Source organism: Labrus mixtus, chromosome 3 (genome assembly GCF_963584025.1).
Source record: "Labrus mixtus chromosome 3, fLabMix1.1, whole genome shotgun sequence".
Taxonomy (NCBI): domain Eukaryota; kingdom Metazoa; phylum Chordata; class Actinopteri; order Labriformes; family Labridae; genus Labrus; species Labrus mixtus.
Genome location: NC_083614.1, coordinates 16,348,815 through 16,368,467, shown reverse-complemented (window position 1 = coordinate 16,368,467; position 19,653 = coordinate 16,348,815). Strand labels below are relative to the sequence as shown.

The 19,653-nt window shown below is 40.8% G+C and overlaps 1 protein-coding gene across 2 annotated transcripts in view; it reads right to left on the bottom strand.

The window, feature by feature from the left end:
- Positions 1-571: 571 nt before the first annotated feature.
- The window catches only part of ssbp4 (single stranded DNA binding protein 4), an 81,175-nt gene continuing 62,093 nt past the window's right edge, over positions 572-19,653 (bottom strand). Inside the window, exons 6-17 of one of the 2 annotated variants that reach the window (XM_061033304.1) lie at positions 12,771-12,854; positions 10,669-10,795; positions 10,341-10,408; positions 9,116-9,180; positions 8,067-8,112; positions 7,931-7,966; positions 7,744-7,798; positions 5,494-5,564; positions 5,290-5,368; positions 4,892-4,920; positions 4,701-4,802; positions 572-3,498 (exon numbers count right to left, since the gene is read on the bottom strand). In XM_061033304.1, coding sequence (XP_060889287.1) covers positions 3,418-3,498; positions 4,701-4,802; positions 4,892-4,920; positions 5,290-5,368; positions 5,494-5,564; positions 7,744-7,798; positions 7,931-7,966; positions 8,067-8,112; positions 9,116-9,180; positions 10,341-10,408; positions 10,669-10,795; positions 12,771-12,854 — 843 coding nt within the window. In that variant the 3' untranslated portion in view covers positions 572-3,417. Of the gene's footprint in view, positions 3,683-4,700; positions 4,803-4,891; positions 4,921-5,289; positions 5,369-5,493; positions 5,565-7,743; positions 7,799-7,930; positions 7,967-8,066; positions 8,113-9,115; positions 9,181-10,340; positions 10,409-10,668; positions 10,796-12,770; positions 12,855-19,653 lie in introns of both variants that reach the window. The other variant, XM_061033305.1, reaches the window with a different exon arrangement.

Genomic DNA, 19,653 nt, shown 5'->3' with positions numbered 1-19,653 from the left:
CCATTTTTGCTTTTTAGTTATTTTAAAGCAACATTTAGAAGATCAATTTCCAAATGTATTCATTATTTCGCCATTGTCTCACAAGAATGACACTATTGTGTTTGTTTGTATGAGTGGACCCCGGGAACAGTAGTTGCCACTTAGGTACTGGCTAAACCAAATAAATAAATAAATTGCCAATGATTTAGTTCTGATTTTTTATTTAAAGTTATAATCGCTTAAAATAGAATAGCTTATTACTAATTCAAAATTGGAGGCAGAATCATGGATTGTTGATTAAACTAAACCAGATCTGAAGGATCAAGTTTCATTGTTGCCTAAAACAAAACTGAATCATTGTCTTTTTGTCAGCTGTGTGTAAAAGTAGGCGGGAAAGCCATAGTTTGTGCAATTCTATCCTTTTCAACCATTTAGTAAGAGGAAGTCCCTTGAGGTTCATCATACATCATGCCGATGCTTAAATTGTCATTATTTACATTTCAGGCTAATGTGATTATACCTGCTTTGTGTAGAACTTCTCTTTTTGTAAGTGGAGGTGAAAAGCAAAATGGAAGAGAGTCAAACAACAAGGAAAAATCAAATGACATTTATTATTGATGCATTGTTTCTTTTTGATAAGCAAATTATCTGTTTTTCTTTCAGTCTAAAGAAACTTTACAATATAAAGAAACATACAAAGAACATCTTTATTACCTACACAAGACACCTAAGTCCCTAAGACAAGTTTCTGAACTATCCAACCATGTAAATACAAAGCAAACCCAAGAGACAGACTGCTTCATATTGAATACTGCCGTGTCATCGGAAAGGGCCATGAACGGTACAGGACAGTCATTCATTTCCCATTCCCCTGAGTCCCCCATCCCTCCCCGACTCAACATAACCACCCCACCCGACCAGCAAATCTTTCTAATGGTACAGTATTATACATCACAATAGAAGTACAGAGATGGCCAACGATCGATATACACAGAGGACTGAGAGAGGATCAGTGAGAGAGCTTCAATCTATACAACGCTATAACAGGAGCGAATAGCAAAAGACACAATTACTTTTTGATCTATTCTTAATTTAAAATGAGGTTCTCATAAGTATTTTTACCTTTTTAAAAGTTTTTCTTAAATCGATAAAAATCCTTCATAATAAAAACTGCAATAAGAGGTCACATGTTTTTTGTGAGACGATGCCCTTTGGAAAAATGGTTCGAAATAATTATTGAAAGCCAATAGCAATATTGAACTAAGATATAAGGAGACAAGGGCAGAGCGAGGACGCCACAGTTTGTTTGCTTCTCTCTGTCCTGTCCTCTCTCTGTCCTATCCTCCCTAACATACAAATCTTTAGCATACAGTCTGCATTTATTGTGTAACTGTATTCTATACATTTTTATGGAAATTTTAGCCACATGAGCCAAATAGTCAGCGCATCCGTTCTCTATGAAAAACATGGACAGATTTATTTATAATTTACTTTCAGCTGTATTCATTGGTAGTGACTGACATATCAAAACATGTCAATGATATCAAAATGCATTATACAGTATTTACAAAAAAATAGGAAATTAAAGAGAAGAGAGGGAGAAGTTTTGGGGAATGGGATAAGGAGGAAAGAGGGGGAGGCGTGTGTCACTACACCGAAGGAAAACATGAGAGAAAAGTGTTTCCCAGGCAACCCATAGCCAAATCCTGGAGACGTCCCTGTTAGGTACAAACTGTTCACATTGATATCAGAAAATTGATAAGTATATCACCATCACCCAGAGAGGCTACAATGGTTTTTTAATTATTGTTGGTTTGAACACAGAAGTGCTGCAGTGTGATACCTCAAGCGACCATTAACCCCTTTGAAACAGTGACAGAGAGCACATAACGTACAGAGAGAGACAAATTAAATAGCGTGATATGTCACTATGCTTCTCTTTGTGTGCAGATTCTATGGGCTTTCCTTTTATTCATTTGAATAGTTTTTAATTAAAAACAATCTGCTGAAACAAGCCACAAAAAATGGACATATATCCTTTAAAAAAGTATCCCATAATAGTTCCTCTTCTTGAGACCGAGGAGGCTGCATGGTCAGTTCCCCCCTCGAGGTGCATCATCTGCACCCATCATCAGTGCTGCTACAGCCCAGCAATACCCTGATCCATTATCCCGTTTATACAGGACTCGCTGAAGGAACTGGTCGATGTGAACCCCAAGGATGCAGTTATTCAGTCAGTCTCATCTTGGTGAAGAAAGTGGATCCCACATTGACCTCGGCTCGAAGCAAGAAAATAGGCTCCAAATAGGCTCGAGTGAATCTGACGTCCCACAACATATACAGAGTCCAAAAGGAGACCAGAATGCATCCTGGGAGGTAAAGCAATGCCGCTTGGAGTCAGCAGTGATGAAAGGGAAGGAACCACGTTTTTTGGGATTCACAGACAACTTGTAAATAACAAATAATAAAATAACTACAATACAAGCTAAATATGTAATATTTACAGACGAGACAAAAATGCACGGAAGAGATGCTCTCTTGCTCTGTCTGTGACTGAAAGAGAACTGGCCCCTGAGCCACTTCTAGACAATATAAACATAGAAAGCTGTGAGAATGAGGCTTTTTTTTTTTAAGACAAGATAGCAAGACATACCATCATCAGCAGACACTTTGTACCAGAAAAGCCTGTTTGTAATGTGTGGATAGTTTAAACCGGGATTATAAACCTCTCGGAATATTCTACTCCGATTATCCCAATCACTCTTCAAAGTTTTGAACTGGTGCTACAATCATTTAAATGGCAAACACTCGAGCTACAGGTACTGAGGAAGTTTAAAGGAGAAGTATGAGAAGTGAAACCCACTGACACAAAAGCAAAAACAAACAACAATAAAACCTATAATCATGTAAACAGAAAATCATTGTGCATTTTTCGAGTGTGTGCTTATTCTGTCATTGTTGATGCTGCTGCTGAGATTAAATGTGCCCTTTAAAGGAAATCATAACTACATTAGTAGAATAATATCAATTATGAAAATTATAACAATAATATTACTATCATAAAACAAAAAATACAAACATTTAATGAAAACCATTCTTGTCCTAAAATAACTTTATCAGTTCATCTTTTTCTTTTCCTTTTTTATAAACTATTCCCGTCAAAGGAGAAGAGGTTTTGAATGAGAGTTTTTTGACCTCTGTCAGTCAACAACTGCATGCCCTCATAAGTTATGATCAGCATGATTTATAGGAGCGTTGGTTGATGCAATGGGCAGTTGGACTGGGTTTGAATGCCACCAATGGGCGCAGGTTTTGGGTTTTAGGAGAGACAGGCTGTGAGCAGTTCCGGGGCTCTTGCTGTCCTAGGACCCGTGTCGAAGCCCGGCAGGCGAGGAGAAGCCAAGAAGATAAGACCCATCCTGTTGCGTGGCGGCCTCTTCATGTTCTTACACCCATTTTACAGGCATTGGGGTGGGGGGCCTTGAGGGGAATCCTGCTGTCCAGGGGCATCCCCAGGGGCTGTGTGGCACAGCACACCGTACACAAGGAGGAGGAGGAAGAGGAGGAGGAAGGAGGGTAATGCAAGACGCACCAGGGTTGGATGGTGAAAGGAAGATTGGGATAAGGGGAGATGAAAAAGAAATAAAATAAAATAAAAAATAAAATAAAAAAATCACACACTCATCGTCATGTTGGGTGAATACTGTAAAGAGAGAAAAAAGAAAGGGAGGGGGGAAAAGATAAGCGAAAACTATGTTAAACTTCTTATACTTCTGAGTACAAGATAAGAGTAGTTCAACTGACTAAACTCCTTCTGCAGCATACATTAAACATAACCCTTAACCCTTTCCTTTTTTTTTTCTACGTCAGTAAACCAGCAGCAAGCAAAGCAGAGTCCAGCCCAAGGAGAAAATGTTAAGGAATGTCAGATCAAAGTAAAGACAACGTAGCAAAATGTCAGTCTCATATTAATCACTTTATGACAATCTCTCCATGCATCAGAGAAAGCATATGATGCGGTCTGTTTCCATGCCGGTGTTTGTGCATGCTGTGTTTTTTGTATGTTTGATAAAGCTGGGAAAACTGGACTAAAATGACTGACTATCAGCATGGTTTTAAGCCTGGTTTTGAATGATTTTTTTTGAACTCATGTGCTGCAAAGAGCGCATGCAGTTTTTACAGAGTGAGGTTTTTCACTACTGGTCAGTAGGTTAAGGCCAGCCCTGATTTTATCCTTAGTGCAAGATAAGATGCCAAAGCATCACAGCTCTGCCACAGCTCTGAGATTTTACACTATAAAAAGTGTTTTGTGTTTGTAAACTCATAGCAGAACTTGCGCTGACCTTTTAAATGATACATTTCCTAAAAGCCATACAATTTATGTAGACAAGCTTGGTCCAAGAGACAAACTTTGACATCCATACAAAGTCTGACTTTTAGTTTGAGTCAAGCCATACAGGGAAGGGCTACGTTTCTCCACACTTGCTCAAGGTCAAATGAGCACACACAAAAAAGGAATTGAATTTCTTGATCTATAATTGTATCTATTAAGATAGATGAATGACATTTTCCTCCATCCTTCCATCTTCTGTGCAGATTCAACAGTAAGCTACAGAATGAAGTGATTCAATTTCTGATTTTTCCCTTGTCCAAGCTGAATATGATTTTATATAGTCTTCAAGTAGTCCCAGCTTAAGTGTTATAGTTCATTCTATACTTACACTTTCACTTTGGAATGGGTTTAAAAAGTTGCCTGCCATCTCGCCATCGTCCCGTGGAGTGCCGGGAGGATTGTTCATGCCCGCCATGTTGTTGGGAGAATTCTACAACACACATGAAAAAATAACAAATAAGAGCACAGATCTTCTTACATAGAGACAAATACACAAACAGACTGATAGGCAAGTCTTACCTTTGGCAACCCGTCCATGTCACCAGAGCCTGTGATCACAAATAGAAAAGGTAGAAATCATTATGAGGTAAAGGTTAGCTGATCCTCAGCTGCTAATCCTACATGTTCAGTACGTACAAGCCTTCCCTCTCACATGTAATGGCTTTTAATTAAGCTATTTGTTTTGGATACAGATGAGCACCAGCCTAACTGATCCAACATCCAGGGATCAATTGGCCTTCTCACTGCTCCACTGAGCTGTTTTAGCCTTATTCAAAGGAGGAAGAACAACACTTCCCCTACAGGCCATAAGAGGGCAGAGTCTTCCCTCTAATCACCTTCATTCAAAGAAAGTAACAGGTTTCCCTCAATGTACTCAGTAGATCATATCAAATGTTACTCTGTCTTTGTCTTCTCACCTAGTGATCCATTCATATGATGCTGCTCCATTGCACCCATTCCACCCATGGGCCCATCAGGACCTGGTCCCATTGGGAACTGAAGAAAAATAGTGAAGTTAGATAGCATGACAAAGAAGTATATTTTTAGGCACAAAAACCAAACAAGGTCCCAGGCTGTAGTTATTGATTGTCATTTAAAGCTGCTTAACATGTATTACTTACATTAGGTCTATTTCCACCAGGGCCAATGGGGTTCATCATTGTGTAGATGTTTTCACTTGAGTTTGTTGAATCTGTGAACAAAGAGCAGTAGGATACTGTAAAGCAGTTTGTTTTGTTGTTCGTCCGACTCTCAAATAGAAACAGATCCGCTTTGCACAGTTATCTCTGACTTCTTATATCCAAATATTCTGAAAAATGGAAAATGTACAGTGGGTTTGGGTTATGCAAAGCTGCACAGGAGGGACAGGATTGATACTATTTTTCACGGTAGTTGACTTAGTTTCAGTTTAATTTCATACAATGCATTTTTAGTCACAGCCCAGACATGGTCTTATTTCATCTGTACAAGACAGATACTTCCTGTATGCTCTTTTAAGTGCCAGGACACGATTTCAGTGAATCTGACCCTCAATCACTCTACATATTTCTCTCTGTACTGTGCAGTAAAAGAATCCCATCATGTCCTCTTCCTACAATCAGGAGATTAGACAGAGTTCTTATGTGGACAGCCTGGCAACTTAGCAACAACCTGAACAAGCTGCATCGCTCCCCGTGCATCTGACTGTCTGTCCTGAAACGATTCAGAAGGATGACGTGACCTTGATCTGACATTGTCGACAAAAAGTTGCATGTGAAGGACCAACAATAGCAGGAGAAAAATAGGAAATAAAAGAAAGACTGAAGAGGATATGGATATAGTAACGGGGCAGTGATGTCTTGCCTGTTAGTGTCCCTGAATCCAGCTTGTGTAGTCGTGACAGGAGAAGGGGGGCAATACTGAGAACGATGTATGAATTTTTGTAGGTTTGTGTCTATGTACGTATGTGCACAGTCTTGGCGACTGCAGTGGAAATATGTTTTCCCCTCCCAGTGTACGTGTGAGCTGGAGCGTTTTGTGCAAAAGGTTACCCCGGCAACGTATCACAATGGAGGTACGTATATAAATAATAAATAGTGGACACAAAAAGAAGCTCTCCACAGGCCAGCAGAAGCAGAACATCTACAAGAGATTTGCCAGAAATGTTTTGTTCTCAGCTAATCCTCTACAGAGACGCTAGTTTGATGGGTAAAGGCGGAGATGGATCACTAGTTTGATTACAGACTGACAAAGACAACACAGAGCTCACAACACAAGAATGCTGTCCCCAGGCAGGTACTATAAAATGAGTTCAACATACTCAGGTGATGGCTACTCGGCTTCACTAATCCTAACGAAGATCACATGAAGCAGTCACTCGACGCTGGTTATCAACGTGATAGGTCCACTAAAAGTTTCTGTGAAATCAACACGGTTGCATTTGCAACATGCATGAAGGAATTTAAAAATAAAAATCTCTGACTGTGTGAACACACAAATTAAGGCTAATAATATAAATGTCCACCATTAGTGCATCATAGATCTCACTACAATATCACCAGTTTATTCCAGTACATGAAGTAATTGCTCAGAAGTCTTTGTTAAGTCGTGTCTGACAGTTTTAGATGGTATGTCTCAGCTGCAGCCTCGACATGATCAAACTGGGTGGTATGGAGCTAATAAAAATGGGAAAAAAAAGATAATACAAGTACAACAAATAGACGACAAGGCTTTGGTGCTTTGTTCGGTCTCTGTCGTAGGATTATATCAGTAATGCACAATTTATATTTTTCATGAATATCTTTCATGTAAAAAAAAATCAGACATTAAAGTCAATGTTTTTGCCGGTTCCACTCCCTCCTCCCCTCTCTCGATTAGCTCATAGGCCTCTGTGGTTAAGACAACTAACTCATAAGTAGATCATTTTTGTACAAATTAATCTGTTAACCCAAACATAACCTGCTCCAAAATCATAAACTGGAAGAGGATAGATGTTCAGCACAAGTTACCATAACATGTCGATCTTCTCCAGAAAAAAAGTGAACCACCTTCTTAGTACTGAAGTTGTCCCTGAAGTTACCTCGCTAACTGAAAATCCTGCGTCGTGGAATATGCCGCAGAATGTGGCTTAAATGGAAAACTAACAACACAAACAAGCAGGAGCAAAATCTTCATCAAGCTTGAGTCACATTAAATACTAAATTAAGCTAAGTGCAGTATTGGACCATTTTTACACCTGAAAGCTCGATTTCTTATTTGAATCCTCTTTCATATCTCTCCCCCTCCCAAAGAGACGTGTGATTCTGACAGAGATCAGGTTTGATGTTTCTACAGCCTTTCTTCACTGAATTCTAGATAAAAGTATCAACCAGAAACAGGAGTGTATAAATCACCTCCAGGGCTAGGCATGATGGGAGTTCCTGGTGGGCCGCCTCCCCCAGGAGGGCCCTGAGGGGTGAAGAGAAAAAAGAGAAATGAGCTCTGAGTGCACTTCAGATGGCAGCGTGCCGGTAAGATATCACTGCATGACATGTAATTTATGGCCTGTGGTGGAACACGAGTCCATGATGGGACACTTACCACGTAGTTGCCTGGAGATGAAGATGAATAAGCTATCTGTGGAGAGAAAAGACCCGAGGTGAAACAAAACATGAGACACAGTTATCGTAAACAGTCAGTCATGTAGGAGATATAGGTGTAGGAGAGAGTGACTCACTGAGTTGCTGTTGGGGTTCGGCCATGGACCTCTTCCACCTGGGCCCCTGGGTAAAAAAAACAGAGACAGGTAAAAGAAAATATTTGGCAAAGAAGAAACTTGAGCTGTGGGGCCAAGTTAGTGCATTTAAAGCAACAGTGAATTTTTTAGCCGGTTCTGAAACACAGACTTAAATTAAGCCTGATGCATCTTTATGACCTCCAAAAGCAATTGAGACTATCAGGACTTACAACGATTACTTTGTACTATTTTATTTTATTATATAAAATATAATATATATATATTTTATTATTTTTAATGTCTATAACCACTGTAGGTGTCAGATGAGGTTTTGTAGAGCCGTTCTTTACATTGTTTACTAACAAAGTTTTACAGTGATTGATACATTGGATGTTTAAAAGAAAGCACTATGAGATTTTTCATGATATAGTGCTACTTGTAAAAGTACAGGAAAAGATCAGCAAAGAGCTAAGAGGTTCCTATTTGTCCACAGGGGGCGCCAGAATCAACACAATAAGGTTCAACACAGGAGCTTTGAATGTATATTTTAAGAGACCAAAATCCTGATCCAAGTTCTCTTTATTTTCCCGTCTTTTCAGAAACTGAATGGTGAGTAAATACTACTAAATACTACTCAAACAAGTAGCAAAACTAAAGAAAAAGTGACAGAACTGTTTAAATAAACATTTCTGTGACATTTTGAGAAAAAAAAGTTTTTTTCTGTTACATACTGGGTTTTTTTTTTTTTTTATCTCTACATTAATGAAGCTTTTAGGACCTGGCTGTGTGTTTTCTCATCACTTATTCATTTACCAATTATTTATGTAAAAAAAAAAAAAAAAGTGAGTAATGTTTGCATATTGTAATACGGGTCAATAACATTTAAAGAAATTGCTAAAAAAAAAAAAACAAGACAGATCTTTGTTTGTTAAAAAAACAACAACAACCCTAATCACTAGTTTTTCTCTTGCAACAAAATTTAAAAAACATATATTTATTTGAATCACTTTGATCTTTTTTTTTTTTTTTTTTTTTTTCAATTAACTCACATGTTCATGCCGGGCATCCCTGGCCCCATGGAGTTTGGAGGAGGTCTCATCCCTCCGCCGTAGTTCTGCAAATGAGAGACACTGTCAGCATGCCATCTCACACCTGCTCCGTCTAAAGGTTTGAATCTTAATGAAGGCCAGCGACCATCATTTCTCCCACAAACTACTGTTTAATTGTGGGATGTTTGAGCTCTATTAATGTGTTTGTGTATGTCTATATGTTGTGTGTCTCTATGTGTGGATGCTCCCCTCTGTGTGTTTGCATGTATTCTTTCCTGGCTGCCCAGCAGGCAGGTTTGGCACACTTACATGTCTGTGGATGCGTTTGAATGTGTGTTAGTGTGTGTGTGTGTGTGTGTGTGCGTGTGTGTGTGTGTGAGTGAAATAGATACAGAGAGGGAGAGAGTAGGGGGGCAGGCCAGAGAGCAGCTTCACTCAGATGAAGAGTTTTGTTCAGCAGACGATTACACTTGTCGAGCAGATGCCACACCAGCTGCTGGTGCGCTAGCTGCCAAAGTCACCGAGCCAGGGTGGCACAGAGAGGGGCCGAGGGGCACAGGGAGAGTGTGTGAGTGTGTGAGTGTGTGTTTGTGTCTTTGTGTGAGGTGATGTTGGAGCGGTAGGTGGTTGGGTGCATGATGAAGCAGCTGGCTGGTAATAGTAATTCAAAGAGACACTGTTGTTTAAGCATCTTATGTATAACAACGACAAAAATTAAAGTGATAAAAGGAAACCAACAGTGCCAAACTTGGCAGCAGTGTTGAGTTTAAAATTCGTTGGTGGCGGCTTGCTCAGCAGCCAGAGTTTTCCGCCTCTGTTTGTCCCCAAGGTGGGAGTCGACAAGTAGGATTTAACATGTAGAACGGCTGCTGGCAGTGGCTAAGGGCTGGTCAGAGCCAAGCTAATCATCCAAGCTTTCTGATATTTAGTGGTGAAATTACAAGGCTGACAGAACCAAAATGTGTCTTCAGCAGAGCAGGATTATCTGCATGCATTTCCCCCTAGCTGGTTTGATATTATAGCTGCTTTTATGGTAGACCTTAATGAGGGCCAACCACACAATGTTTTTGTTAATAAACTGACAATCCAATAAGCAAGTTTTTCTTTCTGGCAGTGTCAGATTTTACTGAAGGACATCATCCAGCGTCCTAACTTTCTCTGATTTATTTACAGATCTGTGTGTTTTACTCTTAAGGACTGTGAGAGTAATAAAAGCGTTACCTACCTGTGGACCCATGCCTCCCATGCCTCGAGGGGGATTCATTCTCATTGGACCTCCCATGTTTGGATGTCCTGTGGTGACACACACACACACACACACACACACACACACACACACACACACACACACACACACACACACACACACACACACACACACACACACACACACACACACACACAGAGCGCAGCTTGTTATGGCAGCTCTTTTTAGATCAATAATGGTTCTTTAAATGAGGAGAGAGCGTTCTTGTTCAGAGGCCAATATAAGATTACTTTGCAGAGCGGAAAACTGCAGCCTCTCTGAAATAACACCACTTGTTTGTCCATACCTTGAGGTCTAGTGGGGTCCAAGCTGTTTGGCAGGAGGGGCTGTGACCCTGGGATGCTCCCAGGAGGCTGATTTGGCATACGGAGGGAGGGCCTGGGGCCGCCCGGGTACCGTGGAGACATAAAGGGCTGCAGGAAGGACAAGAGAAGGACAACGATTCCTTTATTTAATGACGATCAGGACAGGATTACTTGTTAGAAAATGAAATTTCTTTTTTTGAAGTACATCATATTGAATAAGCAACAACTAAAATGAATGAAATCAATTACGAAAGTGAATCATTTTCACTAACGATAGTTGTAATGAAGAATTAATTAGGTTTGTTCTATTACACGACATTTGATGAAAATGAATTATACAAACAATGTTACTGTGTAAAATGGTTTGTGAAATAAATGCAGCAAAAATCATTTAACTAACCATCAAAGGCAATCAACAGAGATGGAATTAATACACAAATGCATTACTTCTAAAGTGCAGCAAACACTACAGTGTAAATGTATCAGTGTACCATTGTCATTATTAGCACAGTGTATGTACTTTACACATACAGCTTAATAACCAGAATCCTTTAATCCTGCTCCATTTTCTATTAAGTGGATTTAATTTGTATATTATCTAGTTTAAACATCTTCTCTGAATACACAGATGTTTTCTCAAAAAGTGAATTAGCCTCAGATGAAAGGCCAACTGTCCTCTCATATTTGTGCATAATGACAAAAGGCACAAAAGGCTTCAAAAACACTTACTACGTATGTAACTTGGCCTTGTTTCAGGTGTTCTCTTTGTATGTCAGCAGGGGGAGCTATTGTGTTTAAGAACAATGTACTGTAGTAGTTGTGTTACATTTCTTTAAGAGGAGGGGCCTGTAGTTAAGTTTGGAAAGTAAGACCTCAGGTGGTTAAATCCATTAGGATGAAGGTAAAAGAGGACGGATTAGAGGGAGAGTACATGCAGGAAAGACACTTGGATTGGAAAAACAACACGTGTCAGAAAAAGGTTGAGCCGGAGGAACAAGAAAAATAACATAATGGATGTGAGGACTTTGTTTTCTAATTTTAATGTGTGCATGTTTTTTTGCAGCTGTGCATGTGTGGATCATTTTCTTCATGTGTCTCTACAACCAGACACAGAGCTACAACAATGCAGCCTGATATATTACAGAAAATGAGGGTTGCCATTTACCCAGATGTTTCAGCAGAGCATGGACTAAACTGAGACCCACATCCAGACCCAGTGCACAACTCATAAATAATGCACAGCTCCCCATACACATGGTTTTCAGAATTACCTACGCTCCTGCAACTACAAACCCACACATCCAGTGAGACAGTGTGTCAAAACTCAATCCAACTATTTTAGCGTCAGGGGAAACACGCTGATTAGAATGCTGATTGTGTAAGAGTTGTGTGTTTCGGTCACGGAGCATGAGCCGCAGAATAATGTTCATATCATCATCTTCATAAAGAGATAAGAGCAGACAACACAAGTACAACAGGAGACTGGATTACAGTGGTAATTATGCATGTGTGTGTGTGTGTGTGTGTGTGTGTGTGTGTGTGTGTGTGTGTGTGTGTGTGTGTGTGTGTGTGTGTGTGTGTGTGTGTGTGTGTGTGTGTGTGTGTGTGTGTGTGTGTTTGGGGCAAGCAGAGGACAAGTTATATAATCCTTGTTATTCCTTAAGGAAAGAACAACTTACTACTGTTTTCTTTTCCCCCTTCCTCCATCTCTCCTCCTTTCCTATCTACCTTTCCCTTGTCTCTTTCTCCTCTCCTCCTTTAACCATGTTGTGGTGCGTTTGTGCACGAAGAGCTGCACTATGTCAGGCTCTGCTGCAATATTAATGCTCTATTGATGGACTATGGGATGGTGAGTGCAGGGCTGAGGGAGAGAGAAGGCCCTCCAGATGCACCTCGGCTCCTTACAGCTGGGCCAACACAGCTAAATTATTTATCCAACCAACCATCATGGATGCTGCCTGTCCTGCCTGTTAGCACAAGAGACTCGTGTGCTTTGTGTACACTGTTGTTGTGTGAGCGAGCGAGTCAGTGACTAGACAAAAACACAGCGGATGAGGAAAGAGTGTAAATGTTTGCGACTTACCTGTCCATGAGGTCCCATCATGGGGTTACTGGGGTTGTGTGGGGGAGGCTGCGTGTGGGGGGAGGGCTGAGATCCTGGAGGACCCTGGTGAAGAAAGTTCAAAAAGGTGTCAAAATTATGCTACACAAAAATGTTTTTGCTCTTGATTAAAACCGGCTTCTGAAGAATATTTTAGTATTATTATTTAATGCATAAAGGGCCCTGGTTCAGCTTATTGGGTAGAGCAGGGGCCCCATGTACAGAGGCTACAGTCCTCCTTGCACTGGTCGCTGGTTCAACCCCAAATCAACAACTATTTAGTGCAGGGCATCCCTCACTCTGCCTTCCAAAGAAATCCTGTCTCTCTTCAACTATCCTATTTAATTTAAAAGAAAAATTCCCTAAAATATTCGGAGAAAAAATAAACGCTTCCCCTTTTCCCCAAAAGTTCTGTAAGGGGTTATAACATTTAGAGGCTTGTTTCACTTAAACAACAAACAAACAAATACATTTTTCACTTTGGACTTCTTTTATTAAGCATGCTGATGTTGACATTTTTTTAAATCCAGGGTTCCAGCAATTTCTTTTTCCAGAAACAGTGTCTCTGTGACCAGTCTCATAACAAATAGAAGTAGCGGAATGAAAATTGTAGAATTTGGCTTAACTGAACAGAAAACAAGTTTAAATTTCATTAAAAAAGTAAATCTAACGAAGCACATTCTCACAACATTTGAACCTAGATTGTTAAAAATGTTTCTGGCGGTATATTGCAGAATCCAGTTTTTCATCCTATGATTTGAATAAGCTACGAATCAACAGCAATGTGCAGGTTTGATGCTTTTTCATCACATAGCCAAGCCGAACATCTTAGACAATAAAACATATTTTAAGTCAGGATAGATGGTTATGGTATGAAGGTGTGATAATGACCAGCAAGACATGGAAGAGGGAAAAAAGAAACAATGACTGCTTAGAGACCACCAGGTAAATAAATGTCCTCAGAGGTACTTCAACAAACTGGAGCTAAAAAGAACATATTTGACTGATATAGACAATGACCAGAAGGCCAAATCCAATGATGTGATTATGCTTTTCTATGTCAGACTATTGTGTAAAGAGGTATTTGGAGCAAATTATCTCTGTGGAAGAATATTGTCAAAAAGATTCAAATACTAAATACACAATGGAACAGCTTTAATTGCATTACAACTGAAGAGTAATTATAGCATGTCCTATTTCTTGTGTGTAACTAGAGTGCACCTATCCTATCCAATTGGTTTTTATGGTTTCTATCTCTACATTTGAGAAGTTTTGTCATTTTTATTTGCAGAGGGCCACAGTGGCTTTTATGTACAAGACTTGCTAACTGCCAGGATGAGGTCAGATCAATTCAAGAAGTCTAGACTTTAAATTGCCTTTTTTTTTGCCACAGTTTCACCAGGGTGTTTCCTAATTCAGTTTGACAGCAGTGCTGCTTTGTGGTCTACAGACATGGCCAAAGCAAGCTTTATTTTGGTCTTTTACGCTTCATAGAACTGCCAAATATTTCAACCCAATCAAACATGATTGTAGCAAAACAGAAGAATTAATCCTTGGTTGAAAAGAAATGAAATCATCCAGTCTGGAGCGACGATTCTCAGTCAGTGGTATGTGAACAGCAGTATCACTTTGGGAGGGAATCATCTGCCTCTGACGTTAGTCTCTCAGAGCAAACACTGTGCAAGTACATTAAAGTGAAGAAAGAATCAGAAGACTGTGTAGACCTTGACCTCTTTGCCTGTTTTTTTTCTTTTACAGTAACCTTGTCTGACTCCAGCAGCAGCTGCTCCAGCAGAGAACTGTTACTACCTGAACATCAATACTTAGAAAGAGGGACCACCCACTGCCAGACCGGGCTTATCTACCGGAGTCTGCCAGAGCCTCCGTCAAGCTCTCACCTATCAGGTAACATTTCAGGTGTGTGTGTATGTGTGTTTTAAGTCGTGCAACCGAGCAACAACGAGTGTCAATATGAAATCTCTCTTTTTTAACAGGTGAAAGCAGGATGTTTCCCTCTCAGGTGCGGAGTGTGTGCTGGCTTACATGTGTGTGTGTGTGTGTGTGTGTGTGTGTGTGTGTGTGTGTGTAAAGTCTGTGTGGTGAAGTGGGCTGCTACTTCAACAGGTGAGTATCTAACATAACAGTGAAAAGCTAAAGGATTAGGGGATTACTTACAGGAACATTATCTTAGAAACACACACTCAGCAAAACTCTGCTCTTCAGGTATAACTAAATGTTTGCGTTCACTTTTCCATGCAAACAAATGGAAATGGAAACATGGTAAGGTTGGAATTGATGACTCAGTATTTAATTTTTCATTTGATTTCTAATATGTTCATTGATCATAAATAACTCAAATAAAATATAGAACTGAAATAGAGACATCTTCCAATACCAAAATATATCAAATTTAATCAGCCTCAAATAGTAGATACTTACCATTCTGTCCAATTCATGACTTAAAGCCACTACCTGTATGAACTTGATGAGACTATAACATCTTCATTAATGGCAAAGGTTTATTTTGGGAAAACATAGTCTATTAAAAAATTGATGCAGGCTAATGTGCTCCAATTAACCCAGTTTTGAGTGTTCCCGTGCATGTTGGGTCAGTGTGGGTCACTGCCAATCATGGCAAATGGATGCCAAATTTTAAATGTTTTAATGCCTCATCTATTGGCTTTAAGAGTTAAGCTTTTTTAATAGTAACGGACTGTCTCCTTTCTCCCTCAAAGTCTCCCTTTAACTCTCTTGTTGTGTGTCTCCCCCTCTCTCTTCCTCGACACTCCCTCTCTGTCTCCTCCTCCCTTTTTCAACACTGCCCGCTGTGCCACCCTCTCTGTGTGACTGCTCTGTTGTCATGGCTGGGACCGCGAAGTGCCGACAGAGCCGAGCACCAGGAACCTCTGGGTGCTGCCACAGTGGGAAAATAAACATGCCTGACTGACAGCGTGAAATTCATGTGTTCCCAAAGACAGCTGCCAGGTATGCCGTAAGAGAGTGCTGGTTTTGGCAGGAGAGATGAAGTTGTACATGCTCATAAAAACAAATAGCACTTTATATAAGCATTAATTCATGGATTTAATACAAGACATAGACATGCCTTGTTGAATTGTGGGGTTGCCCCTCAACTCATAACCACTTATTAAACAACAACATACCAAGCAGCAGATCAATGATCTGGAATCTGGACATTTTTATTTAGTAGCAAACACAGTGTTCTTGGGATGTGATGGCACAGATATGATGTTTGTAACTCTGCTACTGTTGTTGTTCTGCCTCTGTGTGTATGTGTGTTTGTGTGTGTGTGTGTGTGTGTGTGTGTGTGTGTGTGTGTGTGCGTGCGTGTGTGTGTGTGTGCGTGCATGTTTTGGTTGGTTAACACCAGCTGTACTGGCTCGCTCTGTCTCTCAGCAGGTTCACACTGGGGCTAATGTTGCGCTAGCTCTGTCTGACCTCAGAGGTTATTGTTGTTGATGTGCCAGTCTGAGAGTGTGTGTGCACGCATCTGAGTGTGTGTCTAACAAGACACCCCTGCAGGGTTTGGCTGCACAGATCCAGCTGCAGCAGTCTGCTTCTCCACTAAACACAAACACACACACATGATGCTTGGATTATGTTTTTTAGGAGAACATTGAGTTAAATGAACTTCATTTTTGAAGCCTTATTTAACCATGACCTCAACAAAAGCATACTTTAAAAACAAGTACGTCTAAAATGTAAAACTTTATGTTAAGAGGGAGACTTTTTTTGTCCTGAAACTGAAGCTATCTCCCTTTGGTTCAGGCTATGTGAACACATTTTGTCACTGCACTGTAGTAAATACACACTTTCCCTCCACACTCATTCTCCTGTTCTTCTAATGTGCCATAATGGAGCATTGCTCCTCTGGCTGGGTCTCCCTGGGCCTTCCTGCTATTACATCTGAATGGGCCAGCATATGGCCTTTATGGCTGCACTGTTCTCTCTGCAGGTCCCTGCTGAACGAGGCAGAGGGAAAGAGGTGTACGCGCGGGGCGAGTCTGAAAAGTTGCTTGCTTGGAATGTGTGTGAGCGAGTGCGGTTGCACGACATTGTTTGTGTATATGGGTAGAAAAGGGGGGAAGAAGAAGAAGAAGAAGGAAGGGAAGGGGGGGGGGGGGAACCCGGAGCGTTAAATGAAGCAATTAATAAAATGATTTTCTACCCGGCTAAGGAGATAACAGCTTGGCACAGTACCACAAGCCCATCAACGCAACCCCCCTGCCCCCAACACAACACTCATTTCAGCTAAGGAAGACCTACACTGCTGCCCCTCATGGACCACTAACAGAGGGAGGGAGTAGAGGGGATGGAGGAGTTTTTTGTCTTTTGTTTACAGCTGACAACACTAGAGGGCAGTGTGTAACTATCATCAAACCGCTGAACACACACACACACACACACATACAGTGAGAACACAAAGCAGCCTGCATCAGTGAACACAACAAACAAAGCCAGGAGGAACAGTAACACACACACACACACACACACACACACACACACACAGACACAGACACACGCGCGCGCTTGCTAACATTCCAGAGAGAGTGGCGGTGGCAGCAGTGGTCTCCTGCTAGCTCATGGTATATAGCATGGCAACACATCAGCTCTCAGATGAACACAACACGCTATCAGGAGTGTTTTCTCCCCAGAGGACGGTCGTGAAACGCTGACAGCCGTTTAAACATGTTAAGATGCCACCAAATGATTTATATATACCTGTGATCCCTGCCTGAGCGAAGAGGAGCGTTCAGCGCTCACGGCTGAAGTTTCACCTACACACACAGGGAAAATGTGTGTTTATGTGTGTGTTTAAAGGCAGTTCCTACATCCTCCTTCTGAACTGATACCATAGCAGAAAAGTGCTGCAATGGAATGAAGAATGCAAAGCAGGCGACAAAGGCGACATAGAAATCTGTATATATATATATTTACAAAGTCTTCCACTAGCTCAGGCAGACAATGGGCTAAGCAAATGTTGAGGAATGCCTATCATTTCTAAGTGTCTCATTCAGGAATCGCTGTGTCATTTTATGTCGCCGTCCTCTCAAGGATAAGCAGTGGCGATAACAGTCAAAGGCAGTAAGTCTGCTCAAAAGGTTCAAGCACAAGTGAAAAGTTTTACCTGCACAATCTCGTCTGTCTTTTCCTGGATTGGTATTCACGGTGGTACTTTAAAAAAAAGGAGATTTAAATGCCTATCAAAGCTTTCTTTTGGTGTCATTTGTTGACTGGTTCATGAGAAGTTAAAATCATTGTTATATGTGTAGTTTGGGAAATGTGTGCTGTTCTGTGTCAATGAAAACCACTTTGTCTACCCAAGATGTAAACAATCGCTCACACACTACACGAAGAGAACAACACAAACCTTTGACCCAAACCACCTTTCTTTAAGCATCACTTTTTTAAAGCTACCAGCATGTTAATTATGTGCATCTCTGTTCAACAACTGACCACAAGCCACCCTGAGATCAAATACCTTTGATAAAGACACCGTGAGCAGGTGTCTCCCTTATTCCACTTGTCACTGCCATGTGTCAGCTTTGAACAGCTTCTTCAATTTTGCCTTTGATACCTGGGTTGCTTGTTCTTAAATGTTTAATCAAATCTCATCCTCTTGCCTTGCTTTTTTTTTTTACCTGCTGTTGTCCCTAAAGAGATGCGATAACCTGCAGTAAAAAACATACTGCCCTTGACTCTGGATCATCATTTTGGCATGAAGAGCCATTTCAGTAGAAAAAAGAAAGAGGACTGCCCAACCCTAACTGGTTAACAGATTTAATGGAGCGCATTAAGTTTTTCCTTGTACCTGGCGTAGCGTGTGTAGATCAGAGAATAAGGTCAACAAAGAGGGATTATTTGACAGATGGAGCATAAAAATCTCTAAATAGCAGATTTGATCTAACCTGCTTTCCTGAGAACTAAAGCCTAACACTCTTATTCATGCAGTGCTTTTTTTTTTTTTTTTTACAATTTTTGCCTCAATTACTTCATGTAATAATAACAACGCATAATCATGCATTGAATCTTGTTTGATATTTTCAATTTCCATCTTTATTGGTGAATGAATGATCTGTTTATTATCAGCTTTCTCTTTGGAAAAGAAAGGGGACCATTTCTAAAGGACTTCCCTGATGTCTCAGTGTCCTCTCCTCTCCTCCACTTTCTTTTCCTCCATCTCTCTGTCATTAACTCTCCTCCCAACTGGCCCCCCTCATCTCCCCCTCTGCTTGTCCTTCCCAGAGGGCCATGATGCAGCAGCAATGGACTTTCTTTGAGAGGAGAGGAAGATTACAAACCCAATGTATAGAGATTTTCACACTCACACAGACTTTCCCTGCTGTTTCTGCCCTTTTCCTCTGTCTCCCCCACCTATATATTCCAAACATCCAGCTCGTCCTGCACAGCTACAGATCAGGGGAGCATGGAAGCAGACGCCCTCCTCCTCTTCCCTACGTCTCCTTTTCCCTCCACTGTCCGTCTTTTTGCCCCCCTCATCCCTCCCTCCTAGGACTGTAGCCAATAACAGTGTTGGGGTCACCTATGTTAATTACCCTGCTAGTGCAAATTGGAAGAATTCTGCAGCACAGACACACTCACAAAGCACACTAGAACAGTTCACACACACACACACACACACACACACACACACACACACACGTCTGAGTCGGTGAGTAAGCATGTGTCACTAAAGCAGAGTGTGTGAGAGCGAGAAAATAATAGTTTCAAAGACAAGGGAAATGGAGAGAGTGATGAAATGTCATGGAGAAGGAGGCCGGGCATGTGAAGGAGAGAGGAGAGGGAAAAGATGGTTAAAAGAGGCTGATCGGAAGTTGAAAAGGTA